The sequence below is a fragment of the Phascolarctos cinereus genome, unplaced genomic scaffold (assembly GCF_003287225.1).
Source record: "Phascolarctos cinereus isolate Bilbo 61053 unplaced genomic scaffold, phaCin_HiC Scaffold_726;HRSCAF=1367, whole genome shotgun sequence".
Lineage (NCBI taxonomy): Eukaryota > Metazoa > Chordata > Mammalia > Diprotodontia > Phascolarctidae > Phascolarctos > Phascolarctos cinereus.
This window is the reverse complement of record NW_027556098.1, coordinates 231,393,234-231,418,458: the sequence shown is the minus strand read 5'-3', so window position 1 is coordinate 231,418,458 and position 25,225 is coordinate 231,393,234. Positions and strand designations below refer to the sequence as shown.

Here is a 25,225-nt window from a genome sequence, read left to right as displayed (position 1 = left end):
ATCTCTACATCTTCATTTTACATTCAGAATATTTAAATACTCTTGCTTTCTCATGTTGTAATGGAGCATGTAGCTGCTATTTATAGTAAGCATAAATATATGTTGAGCAGAAAAAGTCTTTTAAGTTTCAGGTAACATCTTGAGAATTCTCCAGTTTTCCCACTATATCCTAATCCATTAGTTTTCAAATTCTGTAAAGGTCTTTTCAGTGAGCTGTAGCCTCGACTCCATATAAAAGTTCTTTTTTTTTTTAATGTTATGAGCCCCTCTGGTATTCTGATGAAGCCTCTGAATCTCTTCAGAGTGTTCTTGAATCATTAAATATATAGAAATAGAAAGGAAACGATATTGAAATAGTAAATGAAGTTCACAAACCCCAAGGTAAAATCCCTTTCTATTTAGCATACTAATTTTATTTGATTATGTTTTTGTTCCTGGCATACTGATGTTTCATCAAAACATAGTATCATTGTTTTAAATTCAACAAACTCACTTAAGTACTTAAGTATACTTATACTTAGTATACTTAAGTATACTAATACTGGGAATAAAAAAAAAGTTCTTACAATACATTCTGCTGAGTGGGATAGAATATACAAAGAAACAGGTATAGTACAAGGAAAAGAACACTACTACCAAAAGTTAGGTGAATGAAAATGGTAGGAGAAAGCGTTGAATTTTCAGTCAAAAGGATCTGAGTTTGGTTTTTAGTGCCATTTTAAATTCCTGTACCAGGGAGAAATCAATTAACCACTTAATGTCATTTTCCCTATGCATAACTTATCTGTAAAAGAAGCTGGAGAAGAAAATGGCGAACACTCCATTATCTTTGACAAGAAAACTCCAAATAGAGTCATGAAGTCAGACACAACTGAAATAGCTGAACAACAATATGTATACAATGAGAGGATTAGAACAGATAAGTTTCTAGGGGCCTTTCCTGTTATATACATGATTCTTAGATTTTTTTTTTGGCGGGGTGGGGGAATCAAGAGAATGCCATCTGACTGACTTGAACCTGGAAAGAAGGGCATGGGTTCTGAGAGATTGAGGTGGAGTATGTTCTGGGCGTCAGAGATGGTTTGTATGACTATACTGAACAGATGGAATGTCGAGTTCAAGAAACAGCTGATAGTCTAAGATTGCAAAGGAAACCAGTCATCGGTGAAAATAGTTATTCCAATAAATCAAAACGTATATATGTATACACACATACATACTTTTTTTTAAGGTAAGGACCCCAGGTTAAGAACTTTTGCCTAAGGGCATAGGTTCTGGTTGTGTGGGTCGAGTAAGTGTTGTGAAACTGCAGGTTCATGTTTTTCTGACCTCTGATTTACCCTGGATGCTATCAATAAACCCTGGTCCAAGAAGCTGGAGAGGAAAAACCACCATGATATGGGCCATATCAATAGCCAGACAGAATTTTCTCTTTATCCTTCCCACTTCTGTAGACTTTATATACATGCCTTCACAAGGGGAATGAACGGGAATTGGCAATAACCAGGAAGGGTAGGGGAGTCTCTGTGGCTTCACCAAAATGAAATATTAATATTTTAATGTAGTAGCTCTCCCACTAACTCATGTAACCTTCGTTTTTTTTCTTATGCTAACTCAAGTCAATAAAAACTGCCAGGACTACTTGTTACAGCACTGACCAGCGCTAAGTGCTTGCTCTATACATACTTGTTGGGTCAATTTTATGGGCTAAATGAAAGCCTAATTTGTATTAGCTTATATATATGGGGTAAAAAACAATGGAATTAGTAAATGGAATTTGGTTGGGTCAATTTATGAGCTAAATGAAAGCTTAAATTGTAAATGTTAGTTTATGTATAAGCCAGTAAAAAAAAAATAGTATGAGTAAATGGGATTTACACATTTCATAATGGTTACACATTTCATAATGGAGAATACCGAAAGTTAGGCATGTGTGACAGGACCAGATACCTACAGCAAGGATTAGTTTTCTTAAAAAAGGCAATAAAGCTTTCCCCAGGACCTGATTGGCCCCAGTCTTCCTTAATGCAGCTGCCTAAGAGAGCAAAAAGTCCCACCCTATGAGGAATTGGAGCCCCTCTGACCAACTACCTGTCTGAAGACCATACAAGTCACCATACCTCCCTGCTGGCATTTCCATATGAAGATAAGAGTGTGCCCAAGGTTGCTAAGTTCTGCTGTATCTTTGCTGTGTTTGGGCAAAATAAACCTTTTGTTAACTGCTCAGTGACTTTTCAGGTACTTCTTTCCATCCCCAAATCAAACCTGAACTAATAGGATACCAGTGTTCACCTGCCCCAGCAGTTATCCACATAACTTGAACCCTTCAAAGTAGACAGACAGTCTTGGAAAGTTAAATACAATCTAACAATCCTGTCATCTCTTAAAATTTTGGGGTTATTTCCTTCAGAGCATACAGTCTCATTCTTTTGTCTTCAGTGGCATATTTTTGTTCTTTAATTTTTGGAAACAGCTAAATGTTATGCAGCACAGTGATATATTAGAAATAGCATTGGTTTTAAAGATAACTCCTGGCTGCAAATTTTGACTGCTTCTTACCTGTGAAGTGCAACTCGGAATGTCTTGGCAGGCATTTCTTCATCTGTAACAATGAGGGGGATGAAATAAACCTCTTAAGGTCTCATCCCTATCTCAGTCTATATTCCTTGTGAATAAAATGAGTAGAGAAATAATCAGTGTGTTAAGTGATGAGACTGATTTTCTTGCATGTGTTGTGAACTGATTTAATGGAAAGAACATAGGATTTGAAGTCAGAGGCCTTGGGTTCAAATCTCAGTTTTGTTATTTAGTACCTGTAGTGTATAGCCCAAGAGCATATATATTGTATATGTCATATCTATAAATAGGTCCCATGGCGACTACTTTTGAAGGAAAATATGTATTTGGATACAAGAGGTTCAGAATGTTTTCATTACTTTCATAACCATCGTTTGTAATATTTAATATTTTACGTAAACTACAATTGCATTAGCTATACATACAGCTTGAGTATCTCCCTTGTCAAGTGAGCAACCATGGCTTTGCGACTGACCAAAGTACTTCACCCCTGTCTCATTTTCCTCATCTGAAAAATGAGGGTATTGCACTAGATGATTTCTAAGGCTTCTCCCAATTCTAACCTATTGTTTTATTTTGAAGATTTTACACACACACACACACACACACACACGGGATTTGTTTCCAGTATGATCAACATTATGCAGGAATAATTTTTTTTTTGGTCATACATAAGTAGAAAAATGATTGTGTAATTAAAAAAACTTTTCAAGTCTTAGAAGCTTACATTTGGATTGCTGTTCAAAACACTGCTTTTGATATCTACACCTGAAAGTATTAATACTTATTGAAATTAAGCAACATACTCATTTTCTTCTGCATCTACTAAAATGCACTCATCATTATAAGGAAGTTGAGGTGCTGTTGTGTAAGCTGTATTTGTAAGGCCCGAAGTTAGATTTCTTTTGTAGAGGAACCAAGCTACTGCTCCTATAATTATCAGGATTGTAGTGCTGGCAATCACCAATGCTGTTATTAAAATGTGGTTATCTGTAAAGGAAAAAAAAAAAGAAAAATTTTATGTTAGGGACCAAACTGTCCAAGTTTCAGTAGTTAAGAAATGTTGGTTAAGGGGTGCCAGCTAAGTTTTGCATTTCTAGAAATTTTCCTAAAGCATATGTCTGACCAATAAACCAATAAACATTCTGCTCAGTAAACCCCTGTGGCTCCCTGTTGCCTCAAGAGTCAAATACAAATGTCTAGGCATTTCAAGCCCTTTACAACCTAACCCCAGCCTACGTTTCCAGCCTCCCTGTACGTTATTCTTTTTCATGCACTGTGTGGCCCTGCCAAACTGGCCTTCATATTCTTATCATGAGACAGTCCATCTATCTTACTGTCTGCACAGATTGTACCCCATGTACTCCCTCCTCCTCCACCTCCTAGATTCCCTTTTTCCTTCAAAGCTCAGCTCACTTACATGAGGACTTCATCAGTTCTCCCAGGTGCTTCCTTACCAAAATTATCCTATATGTGTTCTGTTGTCTACCCTGACAGAATGTAGAATAACTGAAGGCATGAATTATTTGATTTTTTTTTTCTTTGTATTCCCCACATCTAAAAGTGCCTGGCACATAAGAAGCACTTAATGATTGAGTTCTAAAGCCATCTAAACTGTCAAACACTCGTGGATCTGTGATCTCATGGATTTGTGTGTGTACTACAATGATGGCAGATTATAATCCCTCTGTGCCTACCCATCTTGTGAGACCCATAATTTCACCATAAGGAGTTCACCAGAAGTGCCAGAGGCCATCCTGTATTTCAACTAATCTAAGGACACTAACAGAACACTGGCTGTCTGCCTATCACCTTTTGCTCTTGAAGTGACCAGCCCATCTTTTCCTATCATATATTTCCTGATAACCTCTTCTGCTCCTATTCTTTGAAGTTCCTCTGGTTATATGCTGCATGCTCTCATACCCACTATGTTCCTTTTCCATTGTTCCTGGGGATAATTGGGTTTTTTTTAAATATAAATTTATTTTTAGTTTTCAACATTCACTTCCACAAGTTTTTGAGTTCCAAAGTTTCACCCCATCTCACCCCTCCCCCCACCCCAAGATGGCATGCATTCTGAATATCCCTTCCCCTAGTCTGTCCTCTCTTCTATCTCCACCCCCACCCCCCCTTATCCCCTTCCCCTCCTATTTTCCTGTAGGGCAGGATAGACTTCTGTACCCCATTTCCTGTATTTCTTATTTCCCAGGAGCATGTGAAAACATTTTTTTTAAACATGTTTTTAAAACTTTAGGTTTCAGATTTTTTCTCTTCCTCCCTCCCCACCCGTCCTCACTGAACAGGCAAGCAACTCCATGTAGGTTGTACATGTTCAGTTATGCAAAACGCTCCCATAGTAGACATGTTGTGAAAAACTAACTCTATTTCCCTTAATCCTATCCTGCCCTCCCATTTATGGGGATAATTGTTTTCATGGAATATCACTGAACTGCCATAAGTTAATGAAATTATTAGAAAATCTACATTTATTACTCTCATCAACTTTTATTAGCCTCTTAAATGGCCAGATTTTTATTTATCCACACAAGGAAAAACCCACAATATTGATATTTCAGCCCATCTTCCAAGTATTTGCCTAAGCTCTTTTTAACTTTAATATCTGTGCCAAACCTGCTCATTACCCATGAATATTACCCATATAATTAGTTATTACTTTATAATTGGAGACTTCACAGTTTGCTTTTCTGGCATATTATTGAACATGATTTAATACTTGTATGACCGTGGGTAAGTAATTTCATTTTAGGGATTATAGAGACATAAAGTTACGTAATTGAAAGCCAGATTGGATCTTTTAGATCATCTTCCTAATTTTACAGATTAGGAAGTTTGGGTTTGAACCCAGGTCATATCTTAAGATTCCTGGGCCTGGAGTCAGAAAGACATGAGTTCAAATTCAGACACTATCTGTGTGACCCTGGGCAAGTCGCCTAACCTGTTTTGCCTCAGTTTTCCCCATCTGTAAAAATGGAAATAATAAAACACCTAATCTCCCAAGATTATTAGCATAACATGAGAAAGTTGTAAAGTGCTTAGCACAATGTGTGGCACATAGTAAAAGGTATATAAATATCAACTAATATTTATAATTATCAATTGTAATTATTGTTAAATTGTTCTTGGCTGGGAGAAAAACCACTTTTCAAGGATGGTAAAACAAAGTTTTGGTTCTCTGGATTCTTTACAGGTAACTTTTGCAGCTTTGTGTTCAAAAAGTTTTGTCAAAATGTGCAAGTATGTAGTTCTTAGAACTTTTGCAAACCAAGTACTCCCATCTTTGTGGGAGATAATTCATCTAGCTAGCTAAATCTAAGAGGATTGGTTTGCAAGTTAGTTTAGTTGCACTGAAGACTAAGAGTCATAAATGGCAGAAAAAGACCCAAAGGCACAGAAGATATCTGGGTGTCTACCCCCTACAACTTTCTTGTATGTGCACTTATTTTTGCATAATGATGATAGCTTGTGTATTTTATGTTTTTTAAACGGCTTTCGTGGCTACTTGTAAATTCATGCCAGTAATGGCCAGGTTTTGGTGATAATAAAAAGCTACTAGGAGAAATATTTCCTTGAAGACCTTCTTTCATAATGCAAAGAGCATTGGATTTAAAGTCAGAAGGCCTGGGTTTGGGTCTAGGCAATATCACTTGCGTGGCCTTAGGCAAATTACTTCCCCTGTTAGGCCTTCAGTTTCTAAATATGTAAAAATGGAGTGATTGGAGCTAGATAATCTTTAAGATCTCTTCCAGCTCTAAAGTTCTATGATCCCAGGTGAGGAACATAAGCCACAATATAGTATTTTTGAGCAGTTCCTGAGCCTTCCTTAGGGGCCACTGGTTAAATGCCAAAATGTTTTAATGAAAGATTTAAGCAGGTTGGGAGAGTGGTTTTTTATCATTCTAATATAGTCTAAGGCAATTACCACTAACATTAAGAAAACAGGTTTTTTTTTTAAAGCAGTGCAGTTTCTAAGTTTTCAGAGATAATTCTTTTACATTCTAAATTGATCCAGATGTTTTTGAAATGTTCCACTGGGGTTAGTAGAGCTTTTCTTCTTAACCAGGAATCAGTTCCATTAAATGAGTTCCATTAAATTCAATGGCTAGAATTGTAAAGCAGTTAGTTTTAGAGTGCCCTCCAAACTTACTAACTAGAGAAAGGCTATAAACTCATTGGGCGGCCTCCCAATGGAGGACCAGAACAAGAGCTGCATAGGAAGAGAAGCTGAGTTTATCTTATCACCTGCCGCATGGAATGGACTTCACAGAGCTATTGAAATGTAAAAACAAACGTGTATGTTTATCCCTTAGAGAAAAAAAAAGGTCTAAAATGTCCACCTTCGGGGTCTGATGGCTTGCTTTTTGTGTTTGCTCTTTGTCCTTTTTTGATTCTAACCCTAGGTAAAGGATAGGGAAGGTGTGGGCCAAACTCACATAGAATCCTGATGGTGGCTTCTTAAAAACTTTTAATCTAGCAGTGGCAATACCTAAAGAAAAGGCACCATAAGCTGAGGGCAAAGGGGGGAAGGAAAAAGTGGGGTTGCCATTTGCTAGTGTGAAATATATTAGCATGGTCCATATGTGATAAAGTAATGACAGTTTTTAATAACTAACATTTTTTAATGTTTGTATGTATCTAGGCCTCAAAATTTTCCCTTTAAATAAGGGGAAACACATATGAATGGGATGTCGCAGTGAAGACTCCTCAGTGTAATTAAGGTTTGGGACAAGTCTGAGTGGGATGAGGGTCCCGTGAAAACTTCTTAGAAGAATAAATAGAAATTATATTAGACTCAAGGCAGGCATAGCAGCCTGACAGGCCTAAGTTTCGATTCACTAGAAATCACCTGATTTACGGGAATTCAACCCCAAGTACCCCCCCCATGCCATTGTTAAGTAGTTAAAGTTTGCCAAGCCTGAAACTCCTGAAGAAGCACCCCCTGTATTTTGTTGATGCACCTGTTGCTATATTTCAGTCATGGTGACCTGGCTACACAGTACAGTGTCTAGCTTGACTGCACATCTTTAATTGCTTCTTTGGTATTACTTCAGCAAACTAAGAAATATAGATATGTATATTGTGTTCATTGTTTTGTCTTCAGTTTCTATGGACATTAAGAATGTGAGCCAAATATTGGCCAGTTGGTGGGAGGGGGGAATTTGCCCATTAGGGTATATAATCAGGTCCTTTGCTTCTGTCTGTGTCTCCTTTCATCAGAGTATTCTGGTGGAGGGACTCCCAAATCTAGAGGTTTGATATAATAATAATAAATTAACTTTCTGTTTCTCCTTGGATACCTCTGTGTGTTCTTTAATTTGAGTGTCATCCCACACACATATATCCACTAAAAGTTCAAAGTAGAGCTTAGCCTAGTGCCATTGACATTACAAGTGCTTAATAAATACCTTCAAATTGAATTTAAAGTAGAAGCCTGACCCATAAACAGGATAGTATGACTATACAGAGAGACCTGGACTTGGCAGTTTACAGACCTGGAGGCTAGTTTCAGCTCTGCCGCTATTTGTATCATTGTGAGCAGATGGGGAGAAGGGGAGGAGAGGAGGGAAATCACTTATTCTTTATCTGTCAAATGGAAATAATAACGCTCATCCTACCTCATAGGACTTTTGTTAAAACGAAATGCCCTTTATTTGTGTTGAGTGGTTTGTGACAGAAAGGAAACAGGGGAAGACTGGGAGGTCTATCAAAGATCATAATACAATGGAAAGAGCACACTAGCTGTGTGACCCTGGGCAAGTCACTTAACCCCCGATTGCATCACCAAAAAGAAAAAAGAAAAAAAGGAAAGAGCACAGAATTTGCAGGCAGAAGAAAACTGAACCATCAGTTTAGAAGTGGAAGGGACCTTACAAACCATTTCCTGGATTCAAATCCCAAATCTTCCACATTGACCTTAGATCAGGAACTTAACTTTTCTAGTCCTCAGTTTCCTCATCTATACAATGAGAGGTCAGACTAAATCACCTCAGATTCCTTGAGCATTGAATCTATGATCCTATGAACATCATATGTAGCAACTCAAGCCACCAAATACAGAAATTAAGGAAACTAGTGGAAAGTCAAGACCAAGAATACAACTGCCTCCCATATAAAAGAAAACTGTGTAATCTTTGTGATAGTAAAGGCCATGTTTATGCAAATTGTCCAACAACATATCATAGTAAAAGAGAAACTGGTCTTGTTCTAAAAGCCCACAACAAAAGTGTAAGAGGAACAATGATGTTGGAAATATCTGCCCAACAGAATGTAGGGAAGTCTTCTGGGGCCCTAAAATGAGGAAGAGAGCAATAGGGAGTTTCCTAGAGCAGATGGAAGAAAAGAGATAAGATGATGAAGTTGAAGTTGGGGTGGTAGGAAAAGGAAAATGAGTAAAGGACCTAAGGGTGATTAAGTGGTACAACAGGAAAACAGAAGGGATAAGAGATCTCTTACTGAGAAAAAGGAGACTGGCTGTTTCAAAATAGCTTTGTCTGAAGTCTCTAGAAGAAAAAAAGGAGAAGAGTCTGTAGACAAAATAATGGAGGGGAGAATATATCTAGTGTTCATGGAACCCAGATTTCAAAAGTGAAATAAAGGAGGGGTAAAGATAATTTAATACTTGAAACAAATTGGAAGAAACCAAGAGTTATCAAAGGAGGAAAGGACACAATGACATTGAAATTACAATGGCAATGAATGAGAAGCTATAGATGATGTTCTTGAAAGAAGTGCTTTGAGAAGACAAAAGGATAAAAGAAATGGCAAGGACATGGCAAATGCTGAAATAACGAAAGAATAAAAACAATTAAAATTTTTAAGGATTATTGAATCTTTATTCATATTACATTTTGCAGGCAGGACAAACTGCACAGGTGTTTAAATCACAAGGTCCAATTAGAGCTTGACTAAAAAATACTTACTGTCCTATCATAATACTTTTATTAATACCTTTTGTTTATATCGCCTTTATTTCCAAATATACCTCTCCTCCCCTCCCTAACCAGAGAACCACCCCTTATAACAAAGACTTTTAAAAAAAAAAGGGTGGGGGGAAGCAATTCAATGAAACTAGCTAGCATATTCCGCAAGTCTAAGTATCTACAACGTTTCACACCCATAATCTCCCATCTTGGCAAAGAAGGGAGGAGGAAGTAACAGAATTGTTTATGGTAACAAAGAACTAGAAACAAAGTAGATAGCCATTGATTGACGAAAGGTTAAAATGAACATAATGTAATAATAAGAATTACTGGGTTTACAAAGAATTCACAGAACCATAGGAAGAGTTATGATGTTCTGATGTAGAATGAAGTAAGTAGAACCAGGAAAACAATATTCACAATGACTATAAAAATGTAAGTGAAAAGAACAACAAAAGAAGGGAAAAAAAAGAAAATGACTACTATATAATTATAATGACCAAGAAGCTTGCCTCTGGAGAATGAATGAGAAAATAAGGCTTCCCTTACTTCTCTGCAGAGATGGCACATTGTAGATGTGGATGATACTGTCCAACTTGATTAATATGTTAGTTGGTTTTTGTTTGATTCTTTTTCTTTTCTTTCTCTCTCTCTTTTTTTCTTTTACAAGAAATGGCTTGCTAGGTTGGGGAGGGGGATATATTCATAAGTTATATTTACATAAAGCAATAGATATAAAGTTGGAAATTAAAAATATATATCAAATTTTAGTGAAGTATAATGTAAAAATGAAATGAGGGAAATGGTTTGTAAACTGAACCGAGTTATAGCTCTGTAGATGACATGATACTGTCAATAATAGATTCAAACAATGTATTTTAATAATAATAATAATAAACACTTTCCATACACCAATCCTATGATGTAGGGAGGAGTATGCCAGAGAAGCTAGAATATAAGTTTAAAAATAAAGTGAAGACTCATGATAATGGAGTTGCAGTAGCCTGCTGGTTAGTCTTCGTACTTCAAGTCTCTCCTTACTCCAGTCTATCCTCCACTGAGCTATCAAAGTGATCTTTCTAAAATGCAGATATGACCATGTTACCTCCCCATTCAATAAATTCCAGTGAGTCCCTAATGCCTCCAGGATCAAATATGAAATCTTACTTGGCTTTTAAAACCCTTTATAACCTGCCACCTTTCTGCCTTTCCAGTCTTCTTATGCCTTATTCCAGTTAAATCCATTGATCCTGGCCTTCTTGCTCTTCCTCCACCAAGAAATTCCTGACTGTGGATGTTCACTGGCTATCCTCCATGTCTGAACTCTCTCCTTCCTCATCTCTGGCTTTTGATTTCTCTGACTTCCTCTAAGTCTCAGCTAAAACCTGACTTTCTGCAAGAAGCTTTCCCAATCCTCCTTAATCTTAGCACTTTCCCTGTGATTATCTTTCATTTACCCTGTATTTTTCTTGCTTGTACATAATTGTTCACGCATTGCTTCTCCGATTAGATTGTGAACTCCTCGAAGGCAGGAACTGTTTTTGTTTCTTTGTATCCCCAGGACTTAGGACAGTGCCTGGCACAAAGCCATCTATTAGTAAATGCTTATTGTTGCTTTTGATGGTTGGGGGGGCGGGGAGTGGTTGAAGAAAGGAAAGAGAGAGGAATGACAGTACTCTGAAGGTATGAAAAAGCAAGATGGGTTAATTAGCATTTTTAGTGTGCACTGGTAGGAGCTCATTTTATGGAACAACTGGGGAAAGTCAGTTAGAAGATGATGAATGTATTTGCCACTGGTGGCAGGAGGACTGAACATGACCATTGATCTGGTTTGCAGTTTAATGCCTATATATTACTATTGAGAAATTAAAACAGAGTGACATTTGGGAGGTTACCTTCAGAATACAGAAATACAGGTTGAAAGACTTGTAGGAAGAAATATTTTCTTAAAGGCAAACCCCAAAAAGGCTGTGGTAAAGGATGATGATGGAGCGGAGACTAAATGAAGAAAATCTAAAGTAGTAAATCACACAAATTATATACAAAGAAATATCATGGGGGTGGGGAGGGGTTTTATGCATAAAACAGAAGTTGAAGGATTAGGAAATGAAGACACAAAAATACTTTTTAAAAGGCTGCAGGAAGTAGAAAAATTAGGATGAAATGGAGACATGGTAGGGAAAATTATGCATAACAAATGTTTGGTTTAATCTAATGTAAAACTCCAAGACAGGAGAGATAGCACTTGCTCAAGGGAAGAAGGTAAGGAAGAAGAAAGAACAACACCTGAATGTACTGATGTACCAAAGCAATGTCCTGAATGTACCATAGCAAAAGACTTTTATAGCCAGTTGGGCAAGATCTAAAGTGCGGGTCCATTCTCTTACTGAAGAAACTTGAGTGACTCCCTATCCATTCCAGAATTAATTATAAAATTCTGTTTGGCTTTTAAAGCCTTTCAAAACTTGGTCCCTTTTTGCCTTTCCAGTTTTCTTATACCCTGCTCCAGTGACACTACCCTCCTTGCTGTTCCTTGAACAAAATATGGGGAAAAAAGATTATATAAGTTACAGCTACAAAGAAAATGTATGGGTTCTTATTAAAAGGGAAAGAAAAACAAAGAATGATGATCTTATGATGATAATGGTGATGATCATGATGATACTTTACATGTCTATGGAGCTTTATAGTCATCATACTTTGTGGTTTTTTTTCTTTCTACTTTCCATCTCATTTGAACCTCACAACAACCTCGTGAGAGGGTCAGGAGGGGATGGGAAAGGTTATATTACTTGTCTTTATTCACATGGCTAGAGAGTTACAGGGCCAGATCCAGAGATCACATCTTTGGCAGTGTTGTTTTTTTGTTTTGTTTTGTTTTTCCATTACACTACCTTTACTCTATTGGAATAGGAACCATGTTGAGGTTTATGTTCAAATGGGTAAGAGAATTAGGAAAACTCCTGGTGAGAAGACTAAAGCATGCTGCGTAAAAGAGGGAAAAGAAACAGAAGAAGAGAACAAGAATGAAAATATAAGTGTAGTGTTTTTACAAGAAAGGTACGCAAAGCCAAGATGGCAGAATAGAGGCAACCCAGATGAACTCTGTCAACATTCCCTTCCAAATAACTTTAAAATAATGCCTTACATAAAATTTTGGAGTGGCAAAGCCAATAAAAGGTCAGGACGAAACATTTTTCTGGCCTAAGAAAACTTAAAAGGTCAGCAGAAATCTATGATACCAGGATAGAGGCCTGTCTGGAGTTCATACATATAGTGACTGCAGCAGCAGCAGCTTCAGAAGCTCTCAGCCCGCAGACCATAAGGGGATTTGATGACTGCTCAGAAAGAGATCACAAGGACCCTTTGTTGGCACTGGGTATAGGTGGCACTGATTGGCAACTCTTTTGCCCATACACAGTTCTGGGACAGTTCCAGGGTGGAGAGGAGTGCTAATATTCAGTCATAAGGAAGCAGGGGCTCTGGTCACAGTACCAAAGCAGAGAGGAGCATTAGTGCATGCAGCTGCAGGGGAGCAGGGGTCCCTCCTTAGTAAAGATCAGAACACAGATGAAGAGACCAGTGTCTATACCTCTTCCACCTCGGAAACATCCAAAACTCGCAGATTCCTAGAACTAGCTCTGAAAATAGCAGCATGAAAAAGTCTGAAGTTTGGGATAGTGTCTTCTCCTAGATCAGTAGAGCCCAACTTTAACATAAAGCTCAAAGTCAAGAAATAGACTGGAAGATGAGCAAACAACATAAATGACCATAAAAATCTACTATGGTGGCAAGGAAGACCAAGATATAAACCCAGAAGATGATTTTAAAAATGTGAAAATATCTCTAAACAAAGCCTAAAAGAAAAATGTTAATTGAATCAAAGCCCAGTGGGAATTCCTGGAAGTTTTTAAAAAGGGATAAGAGTGATAGAGGAAAATTTGGGAAAATAAATGAGAGAGATACAAAAAAGTATGAAAAGAGAATTGGTAAACTTGGTAAAAGAACACCAAAAAATACTGAAGAAAATAAGACCTAGAAACAGGATTGACCAAATGGTAAAAGAGGTACAAAAGTTCACTAAAGAAAATAACTCCTTAAAAATTAGCACTCGGCAAATGAAAGCTAAAGATTCCATAAGACATCAAGAAACAATAAAATAAAGTCAAGAGAATTTTAAAAATAGAAGAAAATGTCAAACACTTCATCAGAAAAACAACTGATCTGGACAATAGATATAGGAGAGATAATTTAAGAGTTATTGGAATACATGAAATCCACGGTGAAAGAAAGAGCCTAAACATCACTTTCAATATTAGGGCAGTCAGGCACATACATGGACCTAAGGTATGAATTGAATATGATGGAATAATTACCTAAAAAATTTTTAAAGGGTGAGAAAGAGGCATGCCTGGAGAGAAGGGGAAAGGGAGAGGTAGAATGGGCAAATTATCTGAGATAAAAGAGGCATGAAAGAGTTTTTACAGTGGAGGGGATGATGAGAGAGGTGGGAGAGGGGGAGCACATAAACCTTACTCTTATTGGAATTGGCTTAAAGAGGGAATAACATACACACTCAATTGGGTATAGAAATCTAACTCACCATATGGAAAAATAGGAAGGGATAAGGGTAAAAGAAAGTGGGGAGGAGAGAGAGAGGTGATAGAAGGGAGGGCAGATTGCGGGAGGAAAAAGTCAGAAGCAAAACGTTTTTGAGAATAAACATAATAATAACTAGCATTTTATATAGCACTTTAAAGTTTACAAATAACTTCACAAATACCATTTTGCTTTACCTTCACAACAAATCTGGGAGGTAAGTACTATTATTTTTCCCATTTTACAGATGAGGAAACAGGCAGACAGAAGCTAAGTGACTTGCCCAAGGTCACACAGCTAATAAGTACCTGAGGCCAGATTGGAGCTCAGGTCTTTCTGACTCCCATTCAGTGCTGTACTCCCTGCACTACCTCTATTGTTGGTTGAGTGGTGGCAAAATAATTATATATTTATACAACCATAAGAGAAATATGGATAAGATTCTGGACAGGGAGTTAGGAGACTGTAGTTGAAATCCTACCTCAGGTACTCAGTAACAGGCAAAGTCATACCTTTTATAGTTCCCATTAGCTCGTTTGTCAAACAGTGATAATAGTAATAGTTGCCTACCTCATTGTGTCGTTAAAGGAAGGAAAGCATTATATTACTACGAGAAATTTTTATTATTTTTTGTATTTTGATTTTTTAAAGTTTTTTTTAATCAAATGAGATAATAGATCTGAATATACTTTGAAAGGGACAAAATACTACTTAAATAAATGTAAGGTAGTATCATCAACTCATTCCATGGCAGAAAAGATATCACTGCTTCTTATTAAAATGGTCCAAGTTAAACTTGTTTAAAAAAGTAAGAAAAATTACTTTTTGCACTGATTGCTCTTCAGGGGAAAATGGAAGATTATATAAACTACAGATTGACAGGTTTGCAATTAATCTGTGTGTGTGTGTGTGTGTGTATCATTTGGAGTAAAACTACAATTCTAGTATGAGCTAAGAGTATGACATAGCTGCTAAAACAAACAAACAAAACCCAATGCTATTTTCAACTTCAAAAGGCATGATTTCATAATGGTGGGTTTACCTTACGCTGACATAGGCCATGTCTCCAAACTTTAATAAACAAATACTTTCTTGAGTAGTTGTGACTAAATCTTTGCCACCTTGTCATCTCCATGCCTTTCTCATTCAGTGGTCAACCTTTTTTTTTTTTTTTTGATTAGTCTTTCCAAATGTAGGCTGGTGCTCAGACAAAGTCCCTTAGTTGGTCATCAACTTAGAGTAACCAGAGTCACCTCTACACCACAACAATGCATGAAAGTAGGACTTTGGGGGAGGATTGTTTAGATCAAGTGAGGGAACAGGAGCACCACACTTTGTAGTGGTCATACCCCAATCACTTCAGGATGCCACATTTGCAGAGGAGCAGTGAAAAACTGTACCATACCCAAAGGAGGGCAATTTTAATCATTAGGAATCTGAAATTTGATTCCAATCTATCTTTCCCTATTTTATTTCACCTAATTTCTTCTTCTGCTTCATCCCCCCGACCACCTCCACCAAAAAACAAAACGAAACATTCATCTCTATGCTTTTGTTCACCTTCTTTCTTGTGCCTAGAATCCATGCTCCCTTTTCCATCTCCAGCTGTTAAGATCCTACTCATCCTCCAAATCTCCCTTCAAATGCCACGCATCCCATTAAGCCTTTCTTTATTCAGCCAGACATGATCTTTCCTACCTATTACATTTTATAGCAATGTGTTCCTGATTCCAGTGTGTGATTTCACATTCTACTTTATATCCACATTATTTCTGTCTACAACCAGATGATAAGCTTGTTGAGGGAAGAGTCTATCTTATCCTTATGGCTTTTTCAATGCAGATAAACATTGAATTTTGTTGAATAAATTTAAGGATTTGTTGAAAGAATTGGGGTTACTTCATTTGGAGAAGAGAAGAATTAGAGGGAACATGACACATGCTTTCAAATATTTAAAAAGCTCTCATGTGGAACATGGAATAGTCTCTATCTGTATGGTCAAAGGGCAGAAAAAGGACCAGTGAGAAGAAATTGCAAGATGACGTATTTTGACTATATGTAGAAAAGAACCTAATAATTATAGATGTCCAGAAATGGCATGTGTCCTGCTTCCATTTTTGGACACCCCTAGTGAGCAATCTGAAATTGGAATCGTTCAAGTGGAGGTTCAATGAACTCTGGGAATTCTTATCATGGTCTCTTCCAATTTCTGAGTTTACTGAAAACCTGAAACAATGTTCAAACCAGTGACTGCTTACAAATGCACATGTGCCAGAAAATCAGTGAAAACTACTATCACAATGAGAACTGTGTGGTGCATTTTAGCATATACCAATGAATGTTTGAAAAGGCCATGTTGATTAATTATCCATTTAATTAACTTTTCCTGCAGGAGTTATATGGAAGAATTAAATGCATACAGAATTAAATACTGAGGAGGACAGATGCTCCTTGAAGTGAAATTAACATTTGCAGGTGTGAATATTATTACATGGGACAAAGTAATTTTCCATTGGAATGTCTCTGAAATTATTATGCAAGTCAATGGGAATATATGATTCAATATAAAAACTTCAGGTGTAACTTTTCAATACAATTCAGTAGCAAGCATTTGTTCAGCACTTACTGTGCTTATGTTAGGTAAAGGAAGAGATGTGTTGCTGTTTAGTCATTTTTCACATGACTCTTCATGACTCTTCTAAACCTCTCTTAGGGTTTTCTGGGCAAAGATACCAGAGTGGTTTACTATTTCCTTCTCAAACTCATTTTAAAGATGAGAAGACTGAGGCAAACAGGGTTAAATGACTTTCTCAGGGTCATACAGCTAGTGCATGTCTGAGGCCACATTTGAACTCAGGTCTTCCTGACTCTAGGCCCAGCACTCTATCCATTGCATCACCTAGCTGCCCTTATAAGATATTATCTCTATCTTCAAGGAGTTTACAATTTAGTAGGGGAATAAAAGTGGAAGAATCATAGAATTTTAGTGTTGGAAGGGACCACAGCAGAATATGTTCCAACTCATACCTGAAAGGAATTGCTGACAAATAGTCATCCAATGTCTGCTTGAGGACTTCCAATAAATGGGAGGGCAGCTAGGTGGCACAGAAAAACATCCGACATGTAACACAAATCAGCAAGTGGCTTTTCATCCTACTCATGTAATGCTGGGCCTGGCGTCAGCAACACTCACTTTCCTGAGCTCAAATCTGGCCTCAAACACTTACTAGCTATGTGACCTTGGGCAAGGCACTTAACTCTGTTTGCCTCAGTTTCCTCATCTGTAAAATGAGCTAGAGAAGGAAATGGCAATCTGTCAAGAAAACCCCAAATAGGATCACAAAGAGTCGGACATGACTGAAAAATGTCTGAACAATAAATGGGAACCTACCATCTCCTTCCTCTTTGTAATATTTCTAATTATGAGGAAGGTTTTCCTGTCCTCAAGCCTAAATTTGCTTCTTTGTAACCTCATACTGCTCTTTATTCTATCCTCTGGGGCCAAACAGAATAAATTGTATAATACCCCTTCCAAATGACAACTTCTCAAATACTTGAAGATAACTACCGTGTCCTCCCTGCCTTCTCTTCTCTAGGCTAAACATTCCCAGTCCTCCAGTTCTTATATGGCATAGAATTAAGATCCTTCACTAGCCTGTTTGTCCTGAGTACTATCAGTGTCCTACTAAATTGTGGAGATTAAAAAAGAACACACTATTCTGGTTGTTGTCGGACTTGGACAGAGTACAGAGTGACCTAGTGTCACGGAAGCAATGAACACAAGCTTGGACAGACTTTGAGAGATAGCGGAGGATAGAAGGACTTGTGCTATGGTCCATGGGGTCATGCAGAGTCAGACATGACTGAAAAAATGAACAACAAAGAGAAACCAGCACCTCCTGATTCTTGGAAGCCATGCATTTATTAATATCCTGCAAGATGGAATCTTTTCCTTTTTTTTTTTTGACTTACATATCACACTGTTCACACAGATTGAGCTTGCAATCCCCATTCTGTTTCAGACTAAATGCCTTCTGTGTGTCCCCTAACCTATACTTGTGAATAATACTCAGTATTATTATTACTTGAAAAGGTTACTAGAGAGTCATAAAACAAAGTACTATGCAAGGTCTAATGGGAAAGAGGGTTTATGAAAGGGGAATTGGAGAAGGTGTCCTAACGGAGCTGACATTGGAATTGGACTTTGGAGAAAAGCATATAACATTTAAGGCAAATCAACAAGTGGGTTTTTGTCCCACTCATATCAAGTATGAGACAATTCATGCAATGAACCATTTGTTTAAATAATCCTTGATTCGAGGACCCCAAAGAAAATAAAAATTAAAAGGCAAAGATGGCCTGTATCTACAAGAAGGGCAACATGTTATGTTTTCAATAGAGTACATGTGGAGCATTAATTAAATTTAAAACAAGGAATAATACTCACCTGGTAAGTATTTCTTTTCATAAGAAACTGGAAAAAAAATGGAAATCAGAATAAAAAAATTCAGACATTTTTAGCCTGTTAACTTTAAACAATGAGTTACTATCTTATATGTATTATGTGTCTTATATGTATATGTATCTTACATTTATATGTATCTTATATGTATTCTGCATACTGCATTAATGTTTTTTTTTACTGTAACCATGACCTGAAGCAGGACATGCGAAGCATACAATCTTAAAAAAAAAACACCACGAAAACAACCCCAAACAATGGTAATGGTATGTTTCTACTATAAAATTTTCAACCGCCAATGTCCAGAAGTCAAGAAATTAATTTTTCTTCGTGAGAACTTTATGAGAATTTAAGAATAGGGGTGTGATTATTAGATTAGTAGGCTTAAATGCCAATTTAATCACAAAAATTTCATAACAAAATAAATTTTATTTCATTCAAATTAAATCTATGCCAAATATTCTTCCCTTCCCTTCTCTCCCTCCATTTTTTAAATGGGAAATGTTTTGAAATCTATCAAACAATACAGCATCAGTTAGGAACACAACCACACATAGACGATGGGGTTCCTGAGGTCCTTCACCCTATTTGCAGACAAGCAGACCCTACCTGGAAGTCCCCTACCCCCCTTCACCTTCCCAAGCTATTTATAAAGCAACAAAGAAGACAATAAGTAGCAGTCTGATTTGCTTCAGCGCACTGCCATGGTATCCTCCGCTATCCTCCGACTGGGATCTTTTTAGGTTGAATCACCTGTTATTATTTGTCTTTTTGTTATTGAAGAGGACCTCTACATCTCAGGGTGATGTTTTACACGAAAGGGAGAGGGAGGAGGGCCTAACAAGTTTCTACCTGTGCTCCTTTTATTTTGTCTGGCTAAGATGTCAATCAGCAAAAGCAGTGACATAGTAAGCAATTAAAATTGTGGTGGGTTGCCTTGGTGCTGCTGGCCAACAGTGGCATTGGTGGAAAAGGAAGGGTGTGCTGTCCATTTCCCTATGCTTAAATATGCCTCATAACTGTCTCTGAGGTCCCAGCAGTACAAAATATTTGCCTCTTGCCCTGGTCACAATTCTAAAAAGTTGGGGAAATAGAATGGTTCAGGGAATGAAAAACATTTATATCGTCACTATGACTTCATTGCTGCACCTAGGGAGGTTAGTGAGGGAGTTTTTACCAGTACAGATAGAAAATAACCAAGGTCTTTTCTAGAGTTCTGGTTGTAGAATTAAACTGAAAAAATGATTATTGTCAGTGTAAAGGAAAATAGGGCAGTTAAGTGGCATAGTGCATAGAATGCTGGGCCTTGAGTCAGGAAGACCCCTCTTCCTGAGTTGAAATCTGGCCTCAGACACTGTCTGTGTGACCCTGGGCAAGTCACTTAACCCTGTTTGCCTCAGTTTCCTCTGTAAAATGAGCTGGAGAAAGAAATGGCAAACCACCCTAGTCTCTTTGTCAAGTAAATCCCAAATGGGGTCACAAAGAGTCAGACATGACTGAATAACAACAACGACAACATAGGAAAAATTGTCAATTAAAGTGAATGGATATTTTAAAACTCTTAATTCAAAAATGAAAGGTTTCAACCACTGAGAAAAAAAATTTAAATTACAATAATTAGAACACGTGGAGTGCTTGCATTATGTTCAATGGCTTTTTAACAAAATGTTATTATGCTGTACCATAATTTTGTTCACAAAATTAATTTTCTGCAAAACCACTGCTTTTGCAGAAATAAACATAAATGACCTATAATCTTAAAAAGGATTAAAATTTTTATTTTATTTTTGTATGTTTAAATAAAAGGGCTTGTTCTTTCATGGAAAATAATTCCTTTTTAAGTAATCTGGGTTTATGAAATTTAGCTATTGACTTTGTAAAACTATTTTTTGAGTTGAACCATCACATATACAGCTCTAAGATAATTTTTCTATGGAAGAAACTAAGACAATTCTTGAAATAGTTAAAAATACCAGTAGAATAAAAATGCTTCTGGCTCACATGATTTGACTTTAGCTCTTGAATTTATGCAAGTTACAAAATTAATTTGCACACTATTTAAAAGGAGCCCATTTTGGGGGGATGCTTGTTCTGAAAGAGGTAGCAAGGCACATTGAAAAGAGAGCTGGATTGAGAGTCAGAAGGGCGAGCCTCAATTCTAGCTCTGCTGCTTAGTGCTTGAGTGACCTTGGGCTTTCACCTCTTTATGCCCCAGTTTCCTCATCAGTAAGAAAACAAAAAGCAAAAAAAAAAACAAACCAAAAACAAGGAGGTATATGGACTAGATGACCTCTAAGGTCCCCATTAACTCTAAATCTTTAATACTGTTTGCAACATTTTTTTAAAGAAACAAAAGTAAATGAGCATAAATCTTCCTTTCCTCATTCATTGTTCTCTTTAGAATAAGAAAAAAAACCCCATTCAGCTATACTTACCAGCTGCTTTACATAGGGCACCCTCCACAGAAGAAACTTCACAATTTCCTTTTTTCCATATACCAGACTTGGTTTGCAAAAAAGCACATGTGTCTATTAGGTCTTGACTTTCTTCTGAGTTTTTCCACTTGTTAAATGTCATATTAGACTTGTCATACCATTTGAAGCTTTCATCTGTGGATTAGGGGAAGTTTTCTCACATTATTACTGTCAGATAGCATTTTTATGAGCCAAAAGCCAATACTTTTGTTTTTAGTACAACAGGTAGGCCTAATATTTTCCTTTTAGGGCTCAAAAATCAAAACAAACACTGAAAATATAAAAGGAAAAGTGAAAAGAAATAAAACTAGGTACAAAGAATAAAGAATAGTTAGGAATTGATAAGAAGTCAATTTCCTTGCTTGGCGTGTAGGTGAGTGACACTGTCAACCTCAATCATGAAAGAAAGGAAAGAAGGAAGAAAGAAAAAAGAAAGAAAGAAAGAAAGAGAGAAAAGAGAAAGAAAGAAAGAAAAGAGAAAAAGAAACAAAAGAAAAGAAAGATGAAAAGATGAGCAGTTATGTTAGATACTCTTCAGACAGTGCTAAGAATTTTTTTTTAATTTATTTTAGACAAATGCTAAAACTTAAATATGTAATAAGAAAAGAGAAACAGTATAAACTTAAATAAAAAATAAGAAAAAAATGTCATGTGCACAGCAGAACACAGGAGAGGATTCAAAATATATAGCATAACTTTTCATTTCAAGAAAGCCTATATATTAAATACCGTGTGTTATGTTGAAAACTGTCCATCTTTTCTTTGCTTCTTTGCTTCCTTGTAGGTTTTCTTTTGTTCTCTGATGTACACTTTTTACTTTGTTCTTTTTTCCCCCTTCCTCCTCCCTACCCACCACCCCAAAGCTATAACTGAGTGTAGATATGTTTATATATAGGTATTGATATAATTCATACACATATACACATATATACATACATATATTTTCCCTGAGAGTCTACTCATAATCTTTGTTTTTATGTTTGTGCATATGTTTTATCGCTCTAATTCCTCTATTTTATTTCTACCTGCTACCTTTCCCTCCTATTACTTGACCTACCCCCACTCCAGCAATCCCTCCCTTATCCTCACATTCCCCTAAATCTAAACCCCTTTCTATATCCTCCTTTTAACCTATTCCCTCCCCCCCCACTCTAAAGAGCCCTCCTTTATTCTCTTCCCCTCCCTTTCCCCTTAGAGTTTTATTTCTTTCTAAATTTAGAAGAGTTATATACTCTTCTAAATGTGTATGTATTTTCCCCATGAAAGTAGCCTTCCAGAACTAACATCCTCCCTCCCCCATCTAATTCCTCTGTTTGGGTTCTTCTTCTTCTTGTACCTCATTTGTAAAAGATAATTACCCTTTTAGCTGTTCTTGCATGGTTTTACTTTTTGGAGTCATATCATCCTTAGGTCTACCCCAATCTTTCTTATAAGTTATGTAATTACTAGTAATAATCTTAGACATAGTTTTTAAAATTTCCATACCTAAAAGGCAAACATTCTATCCTTATTTAGTCCCTTGTAATTGGTCATTGGTATGTATGTCAAATCTCCTATTGAGTTTAGTTTTTTGTTTTTTTTTAAACAAAGTCCTGACAATTGATCATATATCTTTTTTTTTTTTTATTGAGAATTATGCTTAGCTTTGCTGGGTATGATATTTTCGGCTGGAAGCCCAGTAAGAATTTTATTTGGAGAAATCCTTTGAGCAAGGTGTGAAAGTATATTTAAACAAGTTAGTAGAATGTACATTTTATGACTATGCCTCATATCCTATAGGATTGTTAAGATAAAGTCACAAAAATGTTTCACTCATTTGGCTTCATTGGGGGCTTCAAATTGATGAATTCAGGAAGAGGAAAATATGTGGTTTGAGATATCTTGAAAATACACTGATACCAGATTAAAATAAGTTAGAATACTGGCCAGTAACCTTTAAGGGTCCATCAAATAAGATCAACCTCAAATTACCTACAACTGCAAGAAGACTAACCTTTGCTAGTTTGGGGCTCCTCTCTTCAAACATTGTGTCACTAGAGACAGCAGGATATCACAGGATTATACATTTTGAGATGGAAGAACCCTATGAAGCCATTTAGTCCAATCTCTTTATTTTACGAATTGGGAGAATGAGGGCCAGGGAGGTTAAATAACTAGCCTAAACTTCCACAGGTACGATGGGTCAGGGAGGGAATAAGAAACAAGATTTGAATCCAGGACCTCTGACTCCAAAGTCAGTGTACTTTCCATTTTAACGCATTACCTGCCCACTTTCAACTTTTCTTCCTCTACAGAGTAGGCGATGAAGTGGATACAGTGCTAGGCCTGGAGTCAGGAAGACCAAAGTTCAAATCCAGCCTCAGATAATTATCAACTATGTGACCCTGGGCAAGTTACTTGACCTCTGCCTGACTCAGTTTCCTCAGGTGTAAAATGGAGATAATAAATAGCATCTACTTCTCAGGGTTGTTGTGGGGATCATCGAATGAGATATTTGTAGAGTTCTTAGCACCTTGTAGGTGTTTAATGAATGTTTTTTCCCTTCCTTTGTTCCCTACAGATTAAGGAAAATCTTGAATTTGATGACATTTAGGATGAATCATTTTGAAAGAAAGGGCTCCCCTTTGGCCTTAGCACATGGTTCTTTCCTGTTGCCAACAACTACAGTGGTGCCTTCAGCATCACTGTTCATCTTTTCTATAGTCAGATAGGTAGACATATAAAAAGTGACCAACCCCCCTTCTCCTCAGATATATATCTGCCGGGTCACACCTGCTCCAAAGACCTGTAGGATCTGTAAGATCTGTAGAATCAAACATGCATTATGATTTGGGTTTTTTTTTCACTTGGTAAAAAGTAATTTAACCTCAATAATCCAATGTCCTCAACTTATTAATCATATTTATAACTCTATTTCTGTAAATACAGTAGACTGAAACCAAAATTTCAATTAAAGAACCAACTTTGAGCTTTTTAAACATGTCATTTCTTAAATTCTTAACTAATTTCCAAGAGTATCTTGTAGATCCATAAATGCTTGAATAGTGTGGAACACCCTAAGAGAAAGCTGCCGCTTGAGTCTAGAACAGCTAAAGCTTCTCAGTAGCTACAGAAAATGTCTATTTACACTGAAGCTAAAATTGAAGGAAACTTAAGGGGATGAAAACATTTCTAACATTAAATAAGATGCTATTGCAGACCAGAACTCTCACTTACCATCTGTGTCATAAAACATGCCTAATAAAATATCATTCTGGCCCTTCCATCGTTTTTTAAAAGTCTCCAGTATAAATGCATTTTCTTCTTCATTATGTATACTAATCATATCAGCTCCTGAAGCTGTTGGGGAGGAAAAAAAAAGTTATCAGTCCATTTTGATTTGTGAAAGTTCCGTGAAAAGTATAAATTATTGAGGGGCAGCATAGTAAAGAGGAGAGAGAACTGTTTCCAAAGTCTTAGGACCATAGATTGAGAAACTGAAAGGACCTTGGAGGCTATTGAGTCCAGCCCCTTAATTTTTTTTTTTTTGCAGATAAAACTGAGGTACAGAGAGGTTAAGTGAGTTGCTCAGCGTCACATATCTAGTGAGTAGCTGAGATAGGATTTGAACCTAGGTCTTCCTAACTCCAAGCCTCATTCACTTTCTACTATGCCATGCTATCTCTCTATTGTTTGAGTTCCATTTCTGAAACATACTAATAATGTGACCTTGGGTAAGCTACTTAACCCCTCCTTGGTGTTTCAGGAAACCTTCTAAGACTGTAAATTGCAGAAAAGTTACCAGCCTGCTTTGATAGAGGAAGTTCTTCCCAGATCTGGTATGTGTATGTATGCATATCTCTCCATCTATATTTATGGTGGCATTATTATTATTACTAATATGAAAATTCATGATAGCTATATTATTTCATCAGTATAAGAAACTCCCAGTCTGAGAACTCCCTCTAGCAACAAAAATCTCAACCAGTCTCTGACCTCATAAACAAATCAGAAGGAGTTGCCTAAGAAACACAAACGTTAAATGACTTGCTCAGGGTCCCATAGTCATTGACAGAAGTGGGATTTTAATATAGATCTTCTTGACCCCAAGCCCAAACTGCTATCTACTCTGTCATTTTCCCACTACTTCATTACTATTATTAATAAAGATAAACTGATACATTCATGTTAAAATA

General features: G+C 36.8%; 1 protein-coding gene across 2 annotated transcripts in view; it reads right to left on the bottom strand.

Annotated features, from left to right (window-relative positions):
- Positions 1-382: 382 nt before the first annotated feature.
- LOC110220720 (CD302 antigen) overlaps positions 383-25,225 on the bottom strand; it is a 188,380-nt gene continuing 163,537 nt past the window's right edge. For both annotated transcript variants that reach the window (XM_021004869.2, XM_021004868.2), the window contains 4 exons: positions 24,267-24,389; positions 21,012-21,185; positions 18,562-18,588; positions 383-3,567 (listed from right to left, as the gene is read on the bottom strand). In XM_021004869.2, coding sequence (XP_020860528.1) covers positions 3,371-3,567; positions 18,562-18,588; positions 21,012-21,185; positions 24,267-24,389 — 521 coding nt within the window. In that variant the 3' untranslated portion in view covers positions 383-3,370. The remainder of the gene's footprint in view (positions 3,568-18,561; positions 18,589-21,011; positions 21,186-24,266; positions 24,390-25,225) is intronic.